Genomic DNA, 25,377 nt, shown 5'->3' with positions numbered 1-25,377 from the left:
CTTTTATTCGCTGTCGCACACAATGTCAGAGCAGTAGCAACAGTGACTTCAACGTCCATTTTACTCAAATGCGCGAACGTAAATGCGAAGATTGCGAGTGTAGAGGGCCGTATTTGTTCGCGTCGTGTTTACGGCGCGTTGCATCCGTGAATCGCGGCCGCAATAGGCTACTTGACCTAATTTTTTTCTTTATGCTAATCGCTTCTTAATCATTCATTTTCACAAAAAAAAAAACTAATATTTTAATATTTTACTCAGTAGAAACCCATAAAAATGTTGATTGAAAAATATGCCTTATAAATGGCGCCGAAAATACTGTCCGCCATAGTGTGACGTCATACGTTTTGTATTTTAGACTCTTTTTATTGAAAAAAATTTTATGTGCTTAATGTAAAATGTGTCTAAAAGTGCCCAAAAATTATAAAAGAATTAAATAAGAAATTAGAAATAATTTGTAATGTTGAAAACTTTTGGAGAAAAGTTTTGGCCATTTCATTTCCCGTCTACAATAAATGGAGATAATATATAAAACTGATTTTTTTAGAATATTCATGAAAATATATTTTACAAATCTTTCTAGGCTTATTCTTATTATTTATGTACAAATAAACTTACAAATAACGAGCGCGATAAATAAAATATATTAAATTACGAGTCTGATGACGTCACATCCATATCGGAAGTACCGCAAAAGCGTTTTCGTCAGTACAAATCCTATTTTCATAAAATCATATTTTCAAATCGACTTTATTTATTAATCATAAGCTTTTGTTTGATGATAAGGGTGAAATACGGTTTCCTAAGCCAAGTACTTATATATAGAAATATGCATTTGTTCAATGAAATTGAATATAGGGCAAGTATTCGCGCCGCAAATGTGGAGCCCGCATTACTAATCGTATGTCAAAACATCATGCTTTCTCTTAATAAATGCGAGGATCGAAAGAGACATCAACAATGTTTCTTTCGATCCTCGAAACTGGTGCGACTTGCAAGTAACACTTACCTAATTATATTACCTATAGTAGTATAGTAAATAATATCTATCCCAAAAGATACAAAAATCTAGTCATGCTATATTTTGTACCTGACATAAGTAGATATACCTGATACTGATCTTTATATTAGTAGATTAAAAGGGCCGTCACACGTGCTTATTATATGTTAAAAACTTGTCTATTTACTTGTTATATTACTTGAATTGGGATATAATTTAAATTTAGTTGTAATTGTAATAAAAGTCATAAAAAATATATTTATAATTAAGTCATAATTCACTCATACTACTATACTGTGACAAAATGAAATAAAACACTTATTTTAGAAGAATCTACTTTTATTCATCCTTATAAGGATATTTTCCTAGATTTAAGAAGCATCTATAATCTATATTAATTTACCTATTAATTTTATGTTCAAAAAGCAAATAAACCATTTTGTAACAGGAAGCTAGCCAAAACGAATAGCTATGACAAAAAAATTAAAAGCCTTTATTGCTATAATAATAGCAATAAGGGCTATAAATTAAACTCAGTTCTACAAACAAGTCTTTAGCTCTATGCTAAGGAAATAAGTAACGCTTAGAATTTTGGTTCCCTCGCTCACTCCCGCGCCAAAGAGACCTAAAAGGGAACATTTCAAAGCTGATATAAAGCAATTAGCTAAGAATATTTATCTAGTTGTCGTATTAAACTGCGAGTAATATTCTTCTGTTGGTATGTTGTTAACGAACACTTCTTTGTAGTATTTCTCCTTCTCCTTCTGTTGGAGGGCTAGAAGCTGATTTTCTTCCATAAGCTGCTTTGCCAGTTGCCTAAAAGATAAATATTTATTGAAAAACTAACTCCCAAACGGCAGGGCCGGAGCCCGGATTTATATTTTTTTACGAGTATAGGCCACTTTAATTTTGCGGCCGCCCCCCTAGGACGCCATAGGACGCTGCCACCCTTAGATCATGGTCTATACTGCCTATGCCCTATACATAAATCCAGAGCTGCCAAACGGTCCTTGAAAATTAAAGTCCCAACCACTGTTTTATGGCATTGGCTAATTATTATTTGGCTTACCTTCTTTTTCTTCGCTCTTCTATATCCTGGCGCGCCACCTCATTCTGCACAGCTTTGCCTAGGGCCTGCCACTCTGCCTCCATCCTCTGTTCGTCTTCGCGTTTCATCTTAAAAAAATAAGATAATATTATATTATACCAGAACGGTCGAATTGAGAAACCTCCTCCTTTTTGGAAGTCGGTTAAAAGTAGATTTCAGTTACAAAGTTTATTCAATTTATAGGAACGTTTGTGACAAAGTAGAAAAATATGCTTCTACCAATCGATTACCTTGGCAGCCACCATTTGTTCTTTTTGTGCTGCGTAAAACCTTTTCTGTTCCTCTTGGTTCATTCCCTTGTACAAATATCCAATCATTCTGAAACGTTTATAGAAGTAACTTAGTTATGTGGCGGTACCCCCAATTAGCCTAACATTTTTAGGTGTATTCTGACTTATACTAGAAATTAAATTTAGTTTGTTATTATTTTTAGCAATATTCCGCGAAAGCAACTTCCACCTTTAAGTAAATGAGTGAGTGTACGCATAGGCATGCGTACAGCACCTCCCTCCTCCCACACTGCCTATGCGTACACTCGCATGCAAGAACTTGCAAACACCACCACCGCACAAGCAATAATGTTGGCAAATCCGTGCAAGGCCCCTCACCGCCATGCAGGTTGAAAACCTCGACGCGCGGTTCGCCCCAACACCGGAGCATCCTCAGGATGTGGACTCTACGAACAACGTCCGTTAAGTGCCGCCACCGGCCAAAACACCGCCTTTTATACACTATCGAGCCCCGCTACTATGCCCACTACCCCCACTACTCTCACTAGTACGGTCCCCGAACATATTAATAAGCGGTGACGTGGTCAAACAAGTTTGGTCATTCAACAATGCAAATCTGTTATTTTTCTTTTCTTTTATGATCTCTAATTGTTCCAACACGCTCAGCCGAAAGCCTTTATCGCATTTATGTAAAACTTTATAGGAATGGCCTAGCCCAGCACCTACACAACTCCACCCCCAATTTTCCGGTGGCCTCTGCGGAAGACGTGGAGAACCTGACGCAGCAGGTCACCGCCTCCATCACTGCCGCCTTGGAAGTGGCCTCTCAGCCGGCCACCGGCCACAGTCAGAGGCGCTACGCGTTGCCGCGCCACATTGCCGCTCTTATCCAAGATAAGAAGCGGCTGCGCAGGCGCTGGCAAGAAACCCGCTGCCCCCGGATGAAGACCGAACTCAATCGTCTCACCGAGCAGGTGAAGAGTGCGCTGCGGGAGCACAATGCCGCCGATTGGTCCCGGCGCATTATGGACGCCGGTGATGACTGGCACTCCCTGCACCGCCTCTGTCGCGCCCTGACCCACACCACAGCCCCGACAAGACCTATGCTGCACCCGGACGGAAACCTGAGGTACCGAGCCGACACCGCTTACCTCGCGACATCCATGTCGCTCTCTCATGCCGCCGTCAAGCTCCAGAGGACGCTGGACCTCCTCCCTGACTGGCTGAGCAAATGGAGACTGTCAGTTAACGCTGCCAAGTCCCAGGCGCTCGCCGTGTCCATGAGGAGGCCCACCTTGCCACCCCTGAAGATCGGCGACGGCGAGATCCCATGGCGTAACACCGCCAAGTATCTCGGGGTCACTATAGACCGCCGCCTCACCATGGGCGAGCAATGCAAACAGGCCGCAGCCGGCGCTAGGGCAGCTGCCCCCCAGCTCCGCCCCCTGTTTGCCGCCCCCACGGTGCCCCTCAACATGCGACTGGCGCTCTACAAAACGTACGTCCGGTCCCGCCTTACGTACGCGGCCCCAGCGTGGTATCAGCCGCCCACCGCCTCCGCGCTGGGCCTTAAACCCCCAACGCGGCCCCCTTTTTCACCGTGACACCAGGGGCCTGGCGAGTGGCAGCCCTATTGCCATTACCGCCGACCCCTCGGTGTCCTTTCCTCCCTCGGCATCCCATGCCAGGGCTCCGGGAAGTTATTCTTTCCCTTTTTTATTTTCCCAGCTCGGTCTGGCCCACAGCGTAGTGGAAAGACGCGTGGGAGTGGTCTCATACACGTCATCTCCGCTCCAGGGCGGGGACCCTCGTGCGCCGCCGGGACCCTACCTGTCCCGGCCGAGATCGGCTTTCTCTCTCTGCGCATCTCGCCTATATCGGATGCGCAACAAATTTTCCCAATGGATCTCCACATGAAGAGGGGCCTAGCCCCTGGGCATGTTTCCCCACCCAGGCCCGCAACCAGGGCCAGGTGTGAGATGATGTACGCGAGGTGACGGCACTTAACGGACGTTGTGCTTGTGTGGTGGTGGTGTTTGCAAGTTATTGCATGCGAGTGTACGCATAGGCAGTGCGGGAGGAGGAAGGTGCTGTACGCATGCCTATGCGTACACTCACTCATTTACTTAAAGGTGCAAGTTGTTTTCGCGGAATATTGCTAAAAATAATAACAACCTAAATTTAAACTATGGATTTCCGCAAAGTAACGCCTGATTCCATTAACTATTTATACTAGCAATTAGCAAATGTGAAACTGACATAACCATCTTCAAATAGCTCTATATGTATCCATACTAATTGTTAGCGGATGTCAATGGACAAGCTACATGATATTATATTTATTTATTTAAATCAGTATATTATGTTAGTCACTATATATAATTTTAATAAGTGATTATTATATTTTAAATATTAATAAGGTACTTGATTTTGACAATTAGTTAGTTATAAATGGGCGGGAGGATTATTTATTTCCGTTATAAATTCCCCTTCTCATATTATCTAAAATATGAGAAGTACATTAATTAATATTTAGAATTATGTACTTAACTTATTCTTAGCCATTCTTAATTTTAATGTATTTCTTTATGATTTTGCTATATTTCAATTGTCAACGGAAGTTCTATTCTTTTGGGTAAAATGGTATAAAAGCCAGCCATATTGCATTGATAGATTCATTCTGTAATTAACTTTGAGACATGTAAGGTAAAACTCTGCTCGAATAAATATCGCTCAATGTATAATTCAAGACTTTTACTATTCTCTAACAAATATTATAAATGCGAAAGCGTGTCTGTCTGTCTGTCTGTCTGTCTGTCTGTTACCTCTTCACGCCCAAACCGCTGAACCGATTTTGCTGACATTTGGCATGGAGATACCTTGAGTCCCGGGAAAGAACATTGGATACTTTTTATATCGGAAAAATGTGCGGTTCCCGCGCGATTAACTAATTTTGGCGCAACGGAGTTGCGGGCGTCATCTAGTTTTAGATAAGTATTTTATTTTTTATTTTCACATAGCCACGTTTGGTATTCCTAAAATCCTAACCTCTTGCTCTACCTATAACGTACGGCGTCCCTAAATGGATGTCCCCTTGCCAGTCCCGGATTTATAAATAGGCCGTTTTAGGCCACTGCCTAGGGGTGATAGCGTTCATTGAGGCCATACAGAGTGCATAGTCAAGTTGAATGCGCTAGTTTCGATAACGAAGTTAGATGTCAAAAATGTATGGGATTTGACATTTAAACGCATCGCAAGCGCCATGACATTTGACACTTAGCGATGCGTTAAATCAAATCCCATACATTTTTGACATCTAACTTCGTAATATCGAAACTAGCGAATTCAACTTGACTAAGCAGTAAGCACTCAGATTACGTTAATGGGGCCGCGGAAATAAGGTGGCCTACTCTCATAAAAAATGTAACCGACACTGCGGACTGTCCCTTGCCTGTTATTCCCAAGAGCGCTTTTCGCCACGTCCGGATTCTCCGTCAGCATATCAGACGTGAGATGGTTGTACATCTCGGCGGTGTTGTCAGCCTCCTCTTGCTCCCTCATCATCTGCTCCAACTGCCTCCTCTCTGATGTCAGCGCCTCGTTGTACCTGAGATTTTTTTTTATACCATAACGCCTCTAGTGCACCGACGCTGCGAACTGCGAAGCAGCGGCGAACCGATTCGCTGTCTCATCCGCCACACGACAATGCGTTATATTGCATCTCGTTCTATTCCTGTAGGCCTACTACGAAACCGTTTTGAGACTCAAACAATCGGACGAGAATGCCCCGTCCCGTCTAACAACGTCACTTCACCTTTGTTAGAGTAGGACGCAACATACGATCTCGTACGATTGTTTGAGTCTCAAAACCGTTTCGTGGTAGGGCCCTGTTTCGTATTGGTTTCGCAGATATTTCGCAGTTCGCAGCGTCGCGTCGGTGGACTAGAGGCGTAAATTCTTCTCTACTTTTCTTGTCTTTTACAATTTCCTGCTATTTATATATTTTTAAGTTGTACCTGAGATTGGCCTGACCCAGCCTGTACCGACACTCCCGCTCGAGTCTGTCCAGCTCGCCTACGCGAGCGTCTCTGGCTTTTATGGCCATCTAAATAAAAAAAGTAATTGAGATAAATAGAGCAACATATATCTGTACCTCAGAGGTATACAATAGTAACTCCACTTTTTTTGAAAATAAGTTTTTTGCACCATTAAAATCGCAAGAACCGGTTCTACTTAATGGTATACGACATTAAATCCTATTACATGTAGAAAAAGAAATATCCAATCGTATATAACATTAAATCCACTAAAATCTAACTGGTAAAGGACCTCAAATGACCATAAGATTATTTACCTCTACGCTTTGCGCGTACATAATAATATTCATTAAACTTTCATTGGACACAACGAGAGGTAAACAATAGTATCTCCTTTAAACGTCTTATGCTATTGATCTTTATTTCTTGGTGTTAAGATACTTTTTACAATGCCAAAAATTGTTAGTAGTTTAGTTCACATGATTCTTGTTGTAGTTTTAACTCATAGTAATTACCTAACAAAATATTATTACAACGATTCTCGTTTACATACTATCATATTATCAGGTTTCTATTAAGCTAACACTAAGATTTAAAAACGGGATACCTATTTACCGTGTTCAGGGCCTGTTTCGCCGCTTCCTGATAAAGTGCCGGATAGGCTATCCAAAACTTATTTGACAGATTCTCCAAAATCTGTTAAGTCAAGTGGTGGATAGCCTATGCGGCACTTGTCAGGAAGTGGTGAAACAAAAACAATCACCCTTATTACTTTGTTTTGAGCGCGCCTACTTATTACTTTGTTTTTTAAGTGACGCGAAGTCAATGAGTGTTTGCTATACCGAGCAAAGCTCGGTCATCCAGGTACTAATGTTTCTAACGCCTCCGTGGTCTAGTGGTATAGAGCGCGGCTCTTGACTCGGAGGTCGTGGGTTCGATTCCCGCGTTGGAAACATGTTATTTCCAAGTTTGGTTAGGACAATGCAGGCTGATTACCTGATTGTCTGACAAGTAAGATGATCCATGCGTCGGATGGGCATGTAAAAAGTCGGTCCTGCGCCTGATCTCTCGCCAGTCGTGTCGGTCTTCCGTCCCACTGGGTTATGAGAGTAAAGGAATAGAGAGTGCTCTTGTGTACTGCGCACATACTTGGGCACTATAAAATTACTCCTGCGCAGCTGGCCTGGTTTCAATGAAACCGGCCACCATTACCGAAACCAGTGTGGGAGCTATTATTATTATTAATGTTTCTAAATGCCGAATTCCAATAACATCCACAAGGTTTATTTAGAGGTAAACAGAAGTATGATAATATCTTAATGCTTTCTTAAAACACCTTAGTTCATTTATGTTGCAAGGTAAATAACCTCAAGTCCACAAAATCAGACAAGAATTAACTTTAATATAATATTGTGTATTACAATATAATTTCAACAAATAATAATAAAACATAATGTTCAGTTTGTTGCAATATCTTTAAAGCTACTATGTCAAAATTGCATTCAAAGTTTCGCTCCGCGCATTTTTGCCTGTCCTGTAAAATTTTTGTTTTGGCAGTTAATGTTGTATACCTCTGAGGTACAGATATGTAGATTGTAGGTATATCGACGATGTAGAGCCTATTATAATGATTATACAATATTGTATTAAAAAAAATATATTTTTTTTATTCAGAATACTTATATTTTTTAAAATATCTATACTAATATCTTATCTTATATCTTTAAACGAGCAAATCTTGTATATAAATATATATTATATAATAATTGGAATCTCGGAATCGGCTACAACGATTTTCATGAAATTTAGTATATAGGGAGTTTCGGGGGCGATAAATCGATCTAGCTAGGAATCATCTTAGAAAATGTCATTTAATTCGTGTTTTATCGAATACCGAGCAAAGCTCGGTCTAATAGCTAGTTATATCTTTAAACGAGCAATTCTTGTATTTATATAGACCTATACTATAATTGGAATCTCGGAATCGGCTCCAACGATTTTCATGAAATTTAGTATATAGGGGGTTTCGGGGGCGACAAATAATTTTTAGAAAATGACATTTTATTCTGGTTTTATCGAATACCGAGCAAAACTCGGTCAAATAGCTAGTGTATTATAAAGTAGAAGAGTGGAAAAAACGGGGGAAATTATTTGAAAGGGCTTATTTGAATATATTTGAATACTGGTCTGATTTGAAAAATTATTTCATTGTTAGATAGCCCATTTATATCGAGGAAGGCTATATAGGCTATATTTAATCACGCTAAAACAAATAGGAGCGAAGAAATAGAGGAAAATGTGGAAAAAACGAAGGAAGTTTATTTGAAAGAGCTTATCTCACGAACTACCTTTTTTTTTTTTTTTTTTTTCACGCAGAGAAATGCATTAACGCATTCGACGCAGGGGATGGGGACTCCCGCTGCGGATATGTGGGGCTCGACGCGGCGAAGATGGTATGTGCCGCGACCCTACCCACTAAAACTCTGCGACGCTCCTCTCGCCACCCAAGACGAAGCCACGGGCACGACACACCCACCGCAACTCCGTCAGTGGCCGTCCGACCTTTGTCAGACCACACTCATTTGGGGGCGCTTCTCGCCCCGCAGGCCGACAGAGGCCCCACTTGGGGCTTGCTTGGGCTCTGGTGTCACGATGCACGGAGCGTTTTGTGCATCGTGACCCACTCTGGGACTCGAATTTGATGACGGCGTCCCCACGCCGCCACCACGAGTACCCCGGCTAGGGTGGATCATTGTGCTGGCGTCGCGCACGTCTCCGCCTTAGCCGTCTCGAGGGGTCGATCGCCTCCCTTTCCCTGCTGCGTTCGGCCTCCTCCTTGGCAGCTATAACCTCCTGGGCGAAGGTGTCAACTGCCGTCCACGCGGTCTCGCTACTCAGCATTGCTCGAATGATAGCTGGTAGCGAGAGGTCCTGTCCAATTGCGGCCACGAGGGCCGCACGCTGTCCTGTCCATGAGGGACAGACCATCACAGTGTGTTCGGCCGTGTCCCTTTCGTCGCCACAATGATGACACCTAGTGTCATTCTCTCTCCTTACTATCTCACACAGGTACCGACCAAAACAGCCGTGCCCGGTCAGCACCTGTGTCAGTCGGAAGGAGAGTGCGCCGTATGTCCGGGTGATCCACTCTTTCAGGAGCGGGCGTATGGCCGTTATTAGGGCAACGCTCACCTGCGGCTCTTGAAGCCGCTCCTCCCACAGGATCAATGTCCTTTCCTTCGCCACTTCCCTCCACCGACGTACAGCGTCCGGTAGGGGGTTGCCACCCCCGGCGCGGACCTCTGCGCAACGCCAGTAAACGTCGGAGAGGGCTCTCGCTTGTAAGTCCCAAGGGACGCTTCCAGCAAGTAGGCAGGCCGCATCCCTTGAGATCGTCCGGTATCCGCGAACTGCTCTTGTAGCCATTACGCGCTGAAGCCTCCCAAGACTTAGCGCATTTTTAGGTGACAAGTTTTCAGCCCATATTGGCGCTCCGTACATGGACATTGAGCGGATAACACCCATGTACAAGCGCCGACAGCCCAGGCTCGGACCCCCGAGATTCGGGAGTAGAGTCGCCAAGGCCCCCGCAGATCTCGTGACCTTTTCGGAGAGCCGACGGAAGTGCTCCCCGAAAGTCCAACGCCCGTCCAATACAAGGCCCAGGTACGTCATCGACGGCGATATGGCAATCCTCGTTCCGCCCACGACAATCTCCAAACCCAGTGGTGGCGCATTCTTGGGCCCATAGAACATAACGGCCTCGGTTTTGTTCAATGCAACTGTGAGGCCCAACGCTCTAATTCGGTGAACTGTCTGTGCGACAGCAGCCGTCGCCCGAATTACCGCCTCTCTATGCGTTCGTGCGCGAACAACCACACAAGTATCGTCTGCGTAACAAACCAACTCGGCTCCAAGTATGAGTACAACACGGAGTACCCAATCGTATCCGATGTCCCACAGGGTCGGACCCAAGGCTGATCCCTGTGGAACACCGCAATCGACTTCCAGCTCCTCCCATCCGTCTTGCGTCGGGTATTGAACCGACCTTTCGGAGAGGTAATTTTTGATGGTCCGGCGTAAATGACGTGGCACCCCGTGGTACTCTAATCCGGCTTCGATGACGCTCCAGGGCATGGAGTTAAATGCATTAGAGATGTCTAAGGACACTGCCAACACAACTCCACCCCGGGACGTCTCCTCCTCGACCACGTCACGCAGACGAGCCACTGCGTCAATTGTGGACCGATCTCACGAACTACCTACTGGAACAATTTTTCTGTTATTTCACACAGTTAAGAAGTAGACCACGTGAAGGATCATAGGCTATTTTTTGTGGACTAATTTGTCTGTGAAATATCTAATTTAGGCGGGCGAAGCCGCGCGGAACGTCTAGTTCTCTGATATAATAATTGTTCCTTCCTTCATTCATACTCGTTACATGCAACATTGCATTTTACGATTTTAATTTTTAATTTTTATTATTTTACTGTACATTCTACAATCTACATGAAAACCATAATTTCTCAAAAAGTTAAGGACTTATTGCCAATTGCCAATACTGTATGTATTGGGACTTCATCGTCGAAATGACTTTCTAGCAAATATTAATTGTGTAATTTATTTGCGTCTACCACTTAAAAACTCTAGCTAGTTGTTAGCTGTTACTATAGGTAAGTCATTAACAATTCAACACGTGTTTCTTATGTAAAATAGCAGGTGGCTACGGGCATTCTTTACGGCTCTATACAAGGTATGAACATAAACTGCAAATAAGCAGTTTGCTTACGCTGCCTGGTGCCTACACTGACACATTTATTATGACTAGAGATCGCCCAATGGTCGAAATTTGACCTTAGTTTCAACGACATTAGGACTACTACCTATATTTTGTAAAAAAATAATATTGACTTTAAATCATATTTTTTTCAACTCTTATCTCTGGGACTCAGCTGATCTCAGACTGGCCGTGTAAGCATTGTCTAATAGTAGCTAAGATTCAATAAAAAAACTATAATCCATTTGTTGTCAACGGACTTCAACCATAAATAAAAGAGTATAATTCGTATGTATAGGCTTGTCACTAAAAATCTGTCATTTTTCCTAGTGTGTGTGTTGTAGTGTGTGTAATGTTTTATTCGTTAAAAAAATGTATGATAAAAGCATAATTTCAAAATAATATTAGCTCGATGCACTCCTTCACCATGTAAACTATAACTGTGCAAAATTTCATTCACCTACGTTTCCCCGTTTTTCGTCAAAAGGGATACAAAGTTTTTGGCTCACGTACTAATATATAGATATTTCCAATGTAGTTATAGTGCCTCTACAGGCGTATTTTGCGCGATTGGTACTACTACCAATTGCGCAAAAGACGCTTCTTGTGGAATAACCTGAATTTCAGTTTTAGATTTTTTACCATGTAAGCGTCTTCAGCCTTCCTCCTCTCATCTTCCGCGGCCTTTCTCTCCTGGACCTGCTGCTCCAGCCACGCATTCCGCTGCGCCGCCATGATCTTCCTACGCTCCTCGTACTGCAAGTCCTCCCCTTCAAACCTTTAAGAGACTAAATTTACTTTAGTAATATTCGGATACTATGCTACATGATGGGTCTGACGCGGTGTTTTGACGAAACTATGTGATGAAGTGTCAGGGTAAATGTCGCATTGCGCTGTCACCGTCTCTTTTATTGTATTGAAGCACATGTAGAGATCTGCGTAGCGGCGATCAATGTATTTTTCTGCTCTGAAGACGCAGCGCACCGGATCAGCTGTGTGGGCCAAACAACATCATGCCACCGCGTCGTATCGCAAAAACAAACGTTGCGGAACAACATTGATTTTTACGATGCGAAGCTGCAAGTGTTGTGGCTTGGCTCTGTGATCTTTTATATGCTGCTCCGAGCCACCTACTTAGCTATACGTTTTGCAACGGCGTTTCAGGTGAAAAGCTTTAGGGCATGTTTCACCACTTTCTGATAAAGTGCCTAATAGGCTATTCACAACTTTTTTGACAGATTCTCCATACTTGATCTGTCAAGTTAATTGGTGGATAGCCTTATCAGGAAGTGGTGAAACAGGCCCTTAATCTTCTTAACATACTTCTGGGCGCTGGCCAGTCCAACGGCCTCGTCAGTGGCTCGCGGCTGCAGCTGCTTCAGCGCGTGTGGGTCGTACAGGTCGAACTCCCGCCGGTCCTCGCGCCGCTGGTACTGCCGCCTGTACTCGTCTATCTCCAGCTCCAGGCGGCGGCGCTCCTGGGTAATGATGATAGAGGTACACCCTTTACTAAAAAGGGTTAAAAGTTTTGCACGGCCACTCTATGGTATTATGGTATAGGCCCCAGATTTTAGAAGTAAGTATAGGCCGTACAAAACTTTTGGTAGAGCAAAGAGTGACGGGGTGCTTATTGGTAGATCGCGATTAGACAGTGACTCGTTGTTGGTAGCTATTGTAATTTGTAATTTATTAGCAGTTTTTTTTTTTTTATGAAATTAGGGGGCAAACGAGCAAACGGGTCCCCTGATGGAAAGCAACTTCCGTCGCCCATGGACACTCGCAGCATCAGAAGAGCTGCAGGTGCGTTGCCGACCTTTTAAGAGGGAATAGGGTAATAGGGGAGGGTAGGGATGGGAAGGGAATAGGGGAGGGTAGGGAAGGGAATAGGGTAGGGGATTGGGCCTCCGGTAAACTCACTCACTCGGCGAAACACAGCGCAAGCGCTGTTTCACGCCGGTTTTCTGTGAGTATTCGTGATATTTCTCCGGTCGAGCCGGCCCATTCGTTCCGAAGCATGGCTCTCCCACGTATATGTACAATGGGATTTACCGTGCTAAGGACACTATCATAATAGATGTAAACAAATCTTAGGACTTAATAGGAGAGCCTTCCACCGTTTGAAGAAGACAAAGGCGAATGGTAATCTATGGAAAGCTTTGGTAGTAGGTGCCTACTATTAAATTGAAATTATTAATTAGAGAACAATTATAGTTGTTTTTTTATACCTCCCTCTCTCTGGCTTCCAGCTCAACGGCCAAGTTGCTGTCCTTTATCATCTGCTGGGCAAAGGCGAGGTTCCTTCGTTTCTGTTCATCTTGCTCTGCTCGCTTCTCTTCTATCTGACGCTCGAGAAACGGCACATCGACCTATAATATTCAAATCAAATCAAATCATTTATTCAGGCATCAGAGGCCCATATAACAAATACCTTAAATCTAACATACAAATAATTATATAATAAATACCTTAAAACTAACATACATATTTTATATATACTTAAAAACTAACACTGTCACATTTTGCCGGCGACGTGACTCGCTTCGTTCCGGAGTCTCCCCCGGAACCTCCGATAGACTACATCCATCGGCCAGAACTCCGGCGCCTCGAAAGTCGACAGAAGATTCGTCGGTACTCTCACCACAAAGGAGCTAAAGTTAACCTTGTGGCGAGACTGCAGACGCTCGACCCTCAGGCGCAGTGTCTTCTTCTGGATGAAGTCCACGACGTCCTGGACCTCCATGGACCAGTGCAGGCGGGATATGTACAGGGGCGTCGCGGGGACCTCGCTCCGCAGACGCAGCTCAGGTACATATGGTGCGGTGCCGCGATGGTTGCGGGCGGCGGGCTTCTTCCTCCTCTCCACCAGTATGAAGCCCTCCTCATCGCACCTCCTGCCTTCGTCCTTGCCAAGCCGAGAAGACTCCACCTTGCGGCTCTTCGTAGCCTTGCGGCTCTCAGTCTCGCGACTCTTCGGAGCCTTGCGGCTCTCATTCGCCCCATTAGTTTTCGCCCGCGGGGGAGGTGCGGGGCGACCAGCAACAGTCGCAAAATTTTTCTGAGTCGCCTGAGGACTCGGGGTCGGCGCAACCGGGAGGGGAGCGGGGGCGGCAGCGGCGGTGTTCGTTGACCCGTCCGATAATGCTGACGGGCTAAACGTCCTCGCTTGCGCGCCACGACGAGTAGTGACGAATGCGGCATCAGCATCCGGTGATCAGGTCATATTAAGGGCCCTGTCTCACTTCCTGATAAAGTGCCGTAGGCGGCTATCCACAACTTTTTAGACAGATTCTCCATACTCTATCTGTCAAGTTATCTAAATGGTGGACATAGCATATCCGGCATTTATCGGGAAGTGTTCACCACTTTAACCCCTGTTTGGTACTACTAATACATCTGTGCCCCTGTATACAAAGTAGGTACCTATAAGTAAGTAGAGGCTAAGTGTAAGTCTTGTTATCAGGGAGGACTTATGGAAGCCGGGTCTGGAAGTTACCGGAGTAAGTTGTTCCTACGGGTATCTAGGTAAATTGGACAGCAAATAGGATATAGATACGGTAGCTCATAGCAATACCCGTGAAATGCGTCATTTAAGGATCAGGTGGCGCGCAACTTTGGCGGCCATCTGAGTTGCTCCAGCAGCGGTGGAGGAGAGGCTGATGTGCATGGTCTAAGTGAGTAAGGCCCAATTTCGCCAATGACTGTTAAAAGTTAATTCTCGAATTTGTAACACATTAACTCTTTCGTTTTTCATATTATTATGAATGAAAGAGAAGACATGACATTCTAACAAGCTGTTAACACCAACAGACGTTGGCGAAATTGGGCCCAGTATATAGAAGGAAGTCCCCCCTCCCCCAACAATACCATGAAACATGCTAATATTTTAAGTAACAGCTGTGCTTTTCAACAAATTATCCGCCTATGCCAGGGATGGCGAACCAAGCATACGACATAAAATTTTGAGCACGCTACTGATCATACAAATAAGCGTCCGCGTCAGTGACACGTTGATAAGGCAGAGTTCGCCATCCCTGGCTTATGCTTTCTAATAAGCGAAATCAAGCTTGCACAAAAGTTCTTCACTGCTTACCAAATTAATTTACATGGACCCGCCTACAATAAAATTGTTGACCCCATTTTTTGACAGGGCCAACGTAGACCACGTCTAGTTTCGCGTGGACCCCTGGGGGTCCACCTGAACCACTTTGGGAATCACTGGTCTACACGAATGAAATCGCTTAATACACTGGTCCATGATGGGTCAACGTAATTAAAGATAAATTCGTCTTACACCAATTTTCCTGTTCCTCGCATTGAAAATGCGCGATCTCCGTTCTAACTCGCACTGCCTGCGTCTCTCCCTATTTTGGGCTTCTTTTCTATCTTGCTCAGTCGCGATTTGTAGTTTCAACATGTTTTTAATTTAAAAGAGAAGATGTTTTTTGTTTAAAAGTTTAAAAAATATTTAAGTATGAAAAACAAATCAAATGAAATTGATATAACGTTGCTATAGAAACCGGCCCCCGTATCACGTATTGTAGTAGTAAAAAAAATAACACCCTATTTTTTGGTTAAATGGACTCCAAAATATGTCCATTGTATTATAGAGGTCAGTGACCCTGTATAGTTTATTTGACTATTTGTGGAATTGTGACATGTCAGAAATTTTGATATATTTTTGTTTTAAAAGCATAGGAGTCCGTATACGGAAAATCACCTTTATCGCGATAAAGGTGATTTTTTTAAACGTATGTTGAAAAGGCTTATAGGTGTTTCCTGTTAAACGCATTGTTTAATTAAAAGGTTAAAAAATATTTAAGTATGAAAAACAAATCATATGAAATTGATATAACGTTGCTATAGAAACCGGCCCCCGTATCACGTATTGTAGTAGTAAAAAAAATAACACCCTATTTTTTGGTTAAATGGACTCCAAATGTCCATTGTATTATAGAGGTCAGTGACCCTGTATAGTTTATTTGACTATTTGTGGAACTGTGACATGTCAGAAATTTTAATATATTTTTGTTTTAAAAGAAAAAGCAAAGGAGTCCGTATACGGAAAATCACCTTTATCGCGATTCTCGATAAAGGTCATTTTTATTAAACGTATGTTGAAAAGGCTTATAGGTGTTTCCTGTTAAACGCATAAAAAGTATAAACGCTCTTAGGTTAGCCTAGATTCTGGCAAATAGGTACTCTTATATTGGCAACATTACCTAAATGCCAAATGTCAACGAAAGACCTGTCAGTTCACAGTTGTCACTTGTCACCTCACACCTGTCAAATCTTATTCGACCGGTGACGTCTCTGAGTGTGGACGTGTTAGACCGTATCGCTTTTGTTCCGAGCGTAAATTATTTACATACCTATACGAGCAGTGATTATACTTTACAGTAAAGTGTTTCGTGACAATAGTGTGAAGTAGAATCACATGTGTGTTGTGAACGTAATAATATGACAAGTGTTTTGAAAAAATCGAGGGGTACGAAAGGAAAATCTGAATCCATGCAAGAAGATTTGCCCTCCAGATGGAACTTGTCCTGCGGGCACAAGACCGAAGATGCTTCGAAACTGATCAAATATATCGATGACAATGTTATTGGAAAAGGAAACTCATTCTGTGGACCGTTCGGTCGCCGAAAGGGTGCGTATTTTGTTATGTTTTATTCACAAAATTCTACTCTATAATAGATCAACTACCGTACATAATACCCTTTACTTTTAAGACTTTTAATATGGTCCAACATTTTACTCTGAATAGTCAGCAAGAACTTTTACTTTTTAAAGTACACAGTATTTGTGCTAATACCTACCTTTGTTACTGAAATTAATATTTTATTTATAAATCTGCTACCGTAGCGTTTTTCCATTTTTTGTGATGTTACAATTTCTAATTGTGACCGATGACATCCACTTCCACTGGCATTACCAGCTTGAATTACCACCAAGGTCAAGTTTTTGAGTGTGGACAACAGACATGTTGTTGCAGCATTACATAAAAAAGCAGTGAATATAGCCATCTGTTTTGCAGATACAATTAAGCATTAACTTTTATTTTTAACAGACCTTATTATTCTTTATATTTTGTCTTTTATTATAGTTAATAATATTCTTCTATTAAGGTGGCCATTAGACAATAATATTATTGTCAGAAAATCAAATTAATGATTTTAGTTTTTAAATGTGATGCTCAACATTCCACCACTACTGAAAACTGAAACAATATCTAACCAAAACTACTACTGTGGTTCAACTGGATCACCCTGTAACTGCATTTTCTGAGTAATTATTTGGTCGGAAAAAAAATATTAAAAGCATTACATTTATGAGATCTTACTGGGAAAGGGGGCGTTCTGGAAATTGTTGATGTTTAGGTTAGCAGCTCTCGTACTTGATCTTGTTGTTCATCTGTCAATATTCCAAGCTTGGTACTTAGTATTTTAGTCCATAATTGTTATCACGGTGTGTCGGGGGACCGCCAACAGTGTCTTTTGCATTTTGTATCGCCATGTCACTGATTGTCTTGATTTGGTTCGCTGAAAACTGACCTTTAAACTATAATGTTATGTGAAATCAAATATCTACATTAGCGGTCCCCCGACACACCTTGACAACAATTATGGACTAAAATATCACTTTACACTTAGGAATTATTTAAACTTAAAGTCAGTAAAATATATTATTTCATTACTTTTTAAAGTTGTTTGGCTAGGTTTCTTTCAAATTTCTTATTTTAATTTTATTTTATGCTTTTTAAACTTGTGTTGGTTATAGTGCAGAATAATTCTGTTCTGTTGATAGAACAGGATCATAATATTATATCCCAATGAATACCATCTAGGAATGTCTTTTTGGATGAGGCCGTCAATATGAGTCCAAACATGAAACCTCCACTTTGGGTTCATATGAAGCTCGGCTCCTGTAGAATCCAGGTGATGCTGCAGCAGCAGCATGCAAAAATTTATTGGTTATCTACGTCTTACTAGTTGTCGCAATTAAAATGAGCCTAAACACGAAACCATTGCTCTTAGTTGGTGAGGAGCTGGGTATCCTATTGATTACCAGGTGATGCTGCAGCACCAGGTCAACTTTCCATTAATATGTAAATATTCATAAATGCGTGACATTTATGAACTAGAATGCAATAAAGCCCACCAAACGACTGCAAGTTGCTAATCGGCCCTTCACGAACCAGATGAACCGCGATTTTTCAGCACGGAGCAGGCTGATGATGATGAACTATAGCTAAGAACACTCTCAATTAAGTCAGCTTTCAAACAAAAAAAAACTAGATCAAAATCGGTCCACCCGTTTGGATGCTACGATGCCACAGACAGACAGACAGACAGACAGACAGACCGACAGGCAGACACGTCAAACTTACAACACCCCTCTTTTTTGTCGGGGGTTAAAAACACGTGGGGTTAAAATATTCCGCGCGCGAGCGATTCGCGTTTTGATAAAAACAAACTAATTTGGCAGACTTAAAAATATCTAGCGGCCGACCTTGGAACATATTCGCGCCTCGCAGCCGCGTAACGTGATAGAAAGCAGAACTCGTATGTCGTATAGCTGATAACGCGCTAAATTATGCTAATTTGTGGATTCGGTCAGTCGATATGTGCCGCGAGTCGCGACTCGTCACTAGTTCACTACTGCGGTAAAAATAAAATCTTCTATTTAGGACACTATTTAATATAAGAAAAAAAAAATCAGTGGGATGTAGGCCTATTTCTTTGCTAGAAATAAACCTCTTGGTTTGCTTAATTTTAAGGGCAATACCTCCGATTCGGAGGCTTCGAATGTTCAATATTATTAAGCTTAAAATTAACTTCGAACGGCTCCTTGGGTTCTTGGACTTTTGACCGTAGCATTTGAGAAGGTTTTGCCGTGAAGCGTCAATCATCTGGGCTGGCCGGATGAGATTGACAGGTGGTGCAATTAGCAACCTGGCTTTACATCTCGGTTTCGCAGGTAGCAACGCTGATTGTAAGGTACTTTTGAAGGTTAACATAAGGATAAATCAAATAAAGTTATTTTTATTAATAACGGTTTTGATCTCTATAGGAGAATTAAGGTCGAAGACTTCGTCTATGACCTATTGTCGCTGATCGACGAAGACGAAGCTGAAGAGTCTTCAGCTTTTAGGTTCTACTCTCAGCAATCAATGAAGACAGTTTTCGAGCAGCAAAGATTAAAGAATAATAATAATCATGAAAGTAAGTCCGAAAAGGTGGCTCTCCGGACTCCGAGGCTGCTTGGGAAATCTGGCAGATTAAGGGTCCCCGCAGACTTACAATTTTAAGTTGGCCGACTATCGTACAAACCACAGAAATAGATCAAGATAGAAGCGCCATGTCGCTCGTGTTCATACAAATTGTAGCGACATGGCGCTTCTATCTTGATCTATTTCTGTGGTTTGTACGATAGTCGGCCAACTTAAAATTGTATATATGCGGGGACCCTAATTTCCCTTGGATAGATTTTTATCATTTGCTCGAGTGCTTCCAATTTCCATAATATTTTATGTGCTAATCTTCAATATCTGTCGTTACTCGTTTTTTCCTTATGATATTTCGAGGAAAAAACCCGAGAGAAAGGCGTTCACCCTGCCAAAAAAACAGGTTTCGACACTGAGCTGTCGGGACGGCTGGAGCAAAAACCTGGACGCATTAAATGCTCGTTTTTGTCAGCACTTTCTCCTTGAACGAGGCTACCTGAGTTCATATTAAATTACATGGGTTTTACCCCAGTGTCAAGGCTGGAAAAATCCATTACGGACTACGGCCCGTCTACGTGGGCTCATGATGGATAATCATGTTTGCCAAGCTGTCTTTAGCAATGTACAGTCGACGTCAATATTGTTATTATCTAAGATGAATTTGTCCCTCTACAGTCTACAGCATTAGTTTCGCTCGGGGTCCATTTTATGAAATGAAATCCGCGGTCCACCTTTCGCGGTTTTATAAAAAAAATATTAATACATATTTTTTAACAAAGGTAATTAGGCAATTACGGAAATTACAATGGTATTTATTTAGATAAATATTAATGAGAAGTTCCTATTTTGTAGCTAATTATCCCTCTGATGTTTGAATTGAAATTGGTGCAAGATACAATAATCCTGGAGATGTTTATCAGTAAGTCGAGACCAAAATTTATTTTTAACGAAGTTCATCTTTGAAAATACTCGGTCCGCACGCAATGGGTCGGCGGCGGTCCGCATCCGGACCGCCGACCGTCCGCCATTTGGTGACCCCTGCTCTACAGTCCATATTAAACTTATTTACAGATCCCTATTACATTTATTTACATTTAGGCTGTCGATCCACCAGAGCTGAGCGGAGCTGTGTTGCCAGGAATGTGCTTTGATTAACCAATAGCATCGCTTCATTGACATGACTTTGCCATGACATCGCTCAGTGCGGCGATGCTATTGGTTCTCAAAAACACATTCCCCGCAACACAGCTCCGCTCAGCTCTGGTGGTATTGCTGGTATAACACTTGATATTTATTGGCCGTTCCATCGTCTATCCGGCGCCAGCTTCCGTAGCTACCGCGTGGCGCGTGTTACTTGCGGTTTGTTATGAAACACGAGAATATCCTTACATTTCGCTATTGTTGAAGTAAACAGCTGTAGCTAAGTCAACATAATGTTGTTAGAAAATGTAAACAGAAAATGCTACCCGCATTATGTAGTTTAAGTCCAGAATATGGTGTTACCATTAATTGTAGATTTTTAACGTTTTCACTTTTCTTATATCCTTATAATAGGTATTATCAGGTGACTACCTTCTCCTGTTTTAGCTACTTAAACGCTAATTATCCTCTGGCAGTCATTAAGAGGGCTATTGACCCAAAAAATCAAACATGTCCTTCTCTCTTCACACTCACGCCCGTTTTTCATATGTCAGGTGAAAAAGGACGACGCGGAATCATCGCCAAGTTAGTTTTACCAACCAATATATATTCTGTGGTTTTACTTGAATAAGAGACGAACTATAATGATTATGATTCATAAAGTATTTTGAGCAAATTTTGGGTTTTATGAATGCCTTTTTAGATACTTATTATAAAATATTAAAGAAAAGACAGCAAACTTCGAAGATCCAAGCAAAAATGTTTCTAAAACAAATTTTTTTGTAAAAAAAAGAAACTATCGTGCATTTTTTCAGTAATCGTGTTTTCAACTGGAGCATTAGTCTTCATGAACTGAAGTTACTTGTGTAACAATCAGTTTTCTAGACCTTATAGATTTTGAGATCTAGGTTTGTTAAGTTAGGGTCAGGTGCATTCTTAAGGACACCTGAGTATGTCCTAAGGATTTATTATATATAATATGACACGTCTTATAAGTAGCACCTGAAACACCTGTAACTTGGAGCGTGATAACAGGTTTAAAGCATGAAATGTGTAAGATATTCTCTATCTTAATATCATACCAAATGCAAAGAATTAGTCTTGTCGGCACTGCTGACTGCTGAGTTCAATCGGCTACAGGAAAATGTGCAGATAACGAGATATCAGTATTCCGTGCTATCGAGCCGCTGTGACCTTGCATACTCCGTGAGTGTACGACTATACAGTCACAGTAAAGTGTAGTACGAAGTTACGAACAAGCAACCATTGACGAACCACACGCACTTAACGAGTGATAATCTAAAACTAAGAGCTTTAGGGCCTGTTTCACCACTTCCTGATAAGGATATCCACCAATTAACTTGACAGATCAAGTATGGAGAATCTTTCAAAAAAGTTGTGAATAGCCTATTAGGCACTTTACCAGAAAGTGGTGAAACAAGCCCTTAGTGTAGTTTATTACCTAAATCTTTTAAGCTTGTAACCTAAATCTTAAAATTTTAATGTCCCGTTTCTGAGATTTTTGACTAGAGTTGATCTTTTGAAAAGCGACGATGTTGATTAGTTAGTTCATATTATATTGACGTTAACCAGTCAATATAAGAAAGGGCAAGAGACATCACTAGCACGCCGTGTCGCTTAACAACGAGTCATGCAATCTCAAAAACTAGAGCATACCTTCTTACTATACAAAGTATACAATACACAAAACATTTAAAGATACAATGCTGAAAATTTCATACAGCCGCCATTGACAGAACTTAGATTCTTGCATTATCTCAAAACTTATTTTATTCTCGCGAATCATTACATAACCAACCGGTTTTGAATTACATGTGATTAGAACTTGGAAGGCAGACCTTTCGAACAATAGGTAGGTATTTTATTTGTTTTTGCTCCTTGATATCGTTGTTTGCTAAGTGGAAGATTTATTACATAATAACTGTGGCAGACATTAAGGCGACATGACATCAGAAACTTGTTTTGTACGATTGATATCTAGTATCTACATACATATTATAATATTATTATACTAAACGTTGAAAACTATAGTAGAGTTTTCAATATTCAGAAATGAAAAAATAATAATTCTAAAGTTGTAAACTAACATGAAAGTAAATACTCTAAGTTTCAGCAGCTTTTAACTATAACTTAACTTTACTAAGTTAATCATTATTAACATGATAATTTTAACATAGTCTTAATAAAACATAGAGTCAATCAAACTAGATGACATCTAACAATTACCATATTATTTACTATTCTGTAATACCTATGTAATACCATGTAATCTTCTATTTAAATATGTAGTTTATTCATACTTAGTAGTCATCGAGTATAATAATATTTTATTACCGGGTATTAATTGTTTGCATTCAAAGCGCTCTTAATAGTAACCACTGCTAACAGCAATTTTCTGCTAGTTCGTAATTGATGTAATTATAGTATGTTAGCCGCGTCCTGATTGCCTAGCCGAGCTCTCGGCTAAGCTCGTGGACATAGAGAAGGAATGAGCAATACCGGAATTGACTCTACATAGAGTAGTGGCAATGCAAATGGTCGGCCAAAATACTTTTTAACCCCCGACAAAAAAGAGGGGTGTTATAAGTTTGACGTGTCTGTCTGTCTGTTTGTCTGTGTGTGTATCTGTCCGTGGCATCGTAGCATCCAAACGGGTGGACCGATTTTGATCTAATTTTTTTTGTTTGAAAGCTGACATGATCGAGAGTGTTCTTAGCTATAATTCATCATCATCAGCCTGCTCAGTCCTGGACAATCAGGGTTTATCTGGTTCATGAAAGGCCGTTAGCAACTTGTAGTCGTTTGATGGGTTTTATATTTCATTCTAGTTCGTGATATTTGTGAATATACAATATACGTATATACATAATAATGGAAAGTTGACCTGGTGCTGCAGCATCACCTGGTAATCAATAGGATATCCAACTCCTCGCCAACTAAGAGCAGAGGTTTCGTTACTGTGAGTGCTACGCTGGAATGCACAGCTTACAAGTCGCTCTATCATTTTATTATTTTAGTAGCCAATTTAGGTATGATATTATTTTTTTATCTGGAATCTCGGTCTACTAGCTATATCACGGTGAATGAAGTTTTACTGTCGCGGACTGGTCAGCGGTCGGTCATTTGCGACACATTGATTGGCCAACCTCACCAACGTTTCAACAACTTGTGCACGTGACCCATCCATCTATATATTAATACGCGAGTGAAAAACTTTGTATCGCTTTTGAAGAAAAATGGGGAAACGTAGGAGAATGAAATTTTGCAAAGTTATATTTTATATGGTGAAGGAGTGCATCGGGCTAATATTATTTTGAAATTATGCTTTTTTCATACATTTCTTTAACAAATAAAACATTACACACACTACAACACACACACTAGAAAAGATGACAGATTTGGAGTGACAAGCCTATACATACGAATTATACTCTTTTATTTATGGTTGAAGTCTGTTGACAACAAGTTGACATTAAAATGGATAATAGTTATTTTATTGAATTTTCGATACTATTAGACAATGCTTGTACACGGCCAGTCTGAGATCATCTGAGTCAAATATGTTAGGTAGTAGTCCTAAATCCTAATGTCGTTGAAAAGGTCGAATTTCGACCATTGGGCGATCTCTAGTATCAATAATTCGCACTATATTGGAGTTTCGTTGCTAAGCGACAAAACGTGGCATGTTGAACTTCAGTTAAATAATACTATTCAAAATAATGTTTGACGGCACATTGTAATATGCGGCCTCCCCACGTTAAGTTTATATGTGTATTGGGTCACGTCTTCAGTTATTCGACCTATCCCAAAGTGATGATGATCTGTCAGATTATATTGGTCCAACATGGGCCAACGTGGAAAGCCACATTAAATGTATGCTAATTCTACGTTGACAGAGTAAAACAAACGTTACTGTGTACACTGTACATGGGCATAAAACTTGTCAAAACAACGTCTCTGATATTTCATTCAATTAGTGCAGTTATCGCCTGTGCGATGTTTTCGTAAGCGGACCTTTGGCTTTATGGCTTTGATAAACCGATGGATTCGAGATTAAACATTATCTGTAATGTTTTATAACAGAGCAAAGTTTTGGGTTCACGTCATGGCTATAGATAGGTAAACGCCCGTCCATTTTATCTACATAGATGGGAAAATGCCCAGGCTTTTCGGAAAATTGAGTTTTTACCCATATTTTTTTAATCTCGGTTTGACTGGAGACCATTTCATACTTGGATAACAAGGGATAAAACAGTTTTGACAATAAACAGATTCATCATTATCACGGCCGTAATAACGACTAGATTTAATGTTATCGTATCTCTATCTGTTATAGTTATCTAATTAGCCTTGTGGTTATCAGTCACGAGCCATGGCCGATATAGCGTGAACTGCTGACCTTCCACAGCTGATCATGTCTGTCGCACCATTGATTATTATGCAGTATGTTTAGTCCAGAATCTTGATTTTACATTATTAACCTAGAAAGACGAAAAAAGGAATTGTTAAATAATTAGGTAATATATTTTATATAAATGTGTTATTTAACCACACCTGCCTGAATTTCTATGCAGTGAGTGTGACGTTTTCTAAAAAATCTAGGCTAACCACCGGTTGACCTAAATACCATGTGAAGGTTACGTTAAGGTTAAAAGTTGATACTTGAGAGTAGAAAACGAATAGAGAACTAATAATAATAATAATAATATCTATGGACGCTTCACACCACGTCAGTCTGGCCCCGTGCTAAGTACCTAAAGGACTTGTGTTACAGGTACCAGACAACGGAAATATATTTAATACTTTTATACTTTACATATATTTAAGATTTTTATTATATCAT

At 41.2% G+C, this 25,377-nt stretch overlaps 2 protein-coding genes across 5 annotated transcripts in view; one reads left to right on the top strand and one right to left on the bottom strand.

Annotated features, from left to right (window-relative positions):
* Window positions 1-1,669: 1,669 nt before the first annotated feature.
* On the bottom strand, window positions 1,670-15,604 carry LOC121726466 (RIB43A-like with coiled-coils protein 1). The gene is made up of 9 exons (XM_042113856.1): window positions 15,441-15,604; window positions 13,375-13,515; window positions 12,473-12,627; window positions 11,792-11,927; window positions 6,352-6,440; window positions 5,787-5,942; window positions 2,336-2,423; window positions 2,067-2,173; window positions 1,670-1,813 (listed from the first exon to the last, which is right to left on the bottom strand). Exons 1-9 carry the CDS (start codon window positions 15,561-15,563, stop codon window positions 1,672-1,674), a joined length of 1,137 nt encoding a protein of 378 aa, XP_041969790.1. The 5' UTR covers window positions 15,564-15,604; the 3' UTR covers window positions 1,670-1,671.
* An 839-nt stretch (window positions 15,605-16,443) lies between these two features.
* The window catches only part of LOC121726703, an 88,130-nt gene continuing 79,196 nt past the window's right edge, over window positions 16,444-25,377 (top strand). For all 4 annotated transcript variants that reach the window (XR_006035569.1, XR_006035568.1, XR_006035567.1 and 1 more), the window contains exon 1: window positions 16,444-16,796. Coding sequence is in view for 1 of the 4 variants with exons in the window: in XM_042114193.1 (XP_041970127.1) it covers window positions 16,607-16,796 (190 nt within the window). In the remaining 3 variants the exon portion in view is untranslated. The remainder of the gene's footprint in view (window positions 16,797-25,377) is intronic.

This window comes from Aricia agestis, chromosome 4, assembly GCF_905147365.1.
Source record: "Aricia agestis chromosome 4, ilAriAges1.1, whole genome shotgun sequence".
Lineage (NCBI taxonomy): Eukaryota > Metazoa > Arthropoda > Insecta > Lepidoptera > Lycaenidae > Aricia > Aricia agestis.
The sequence above is the reverse complement of the archived record's forward strand: the minus strand, read 5'-3'. Positions and strand labels throughout refer to the sequence as shown.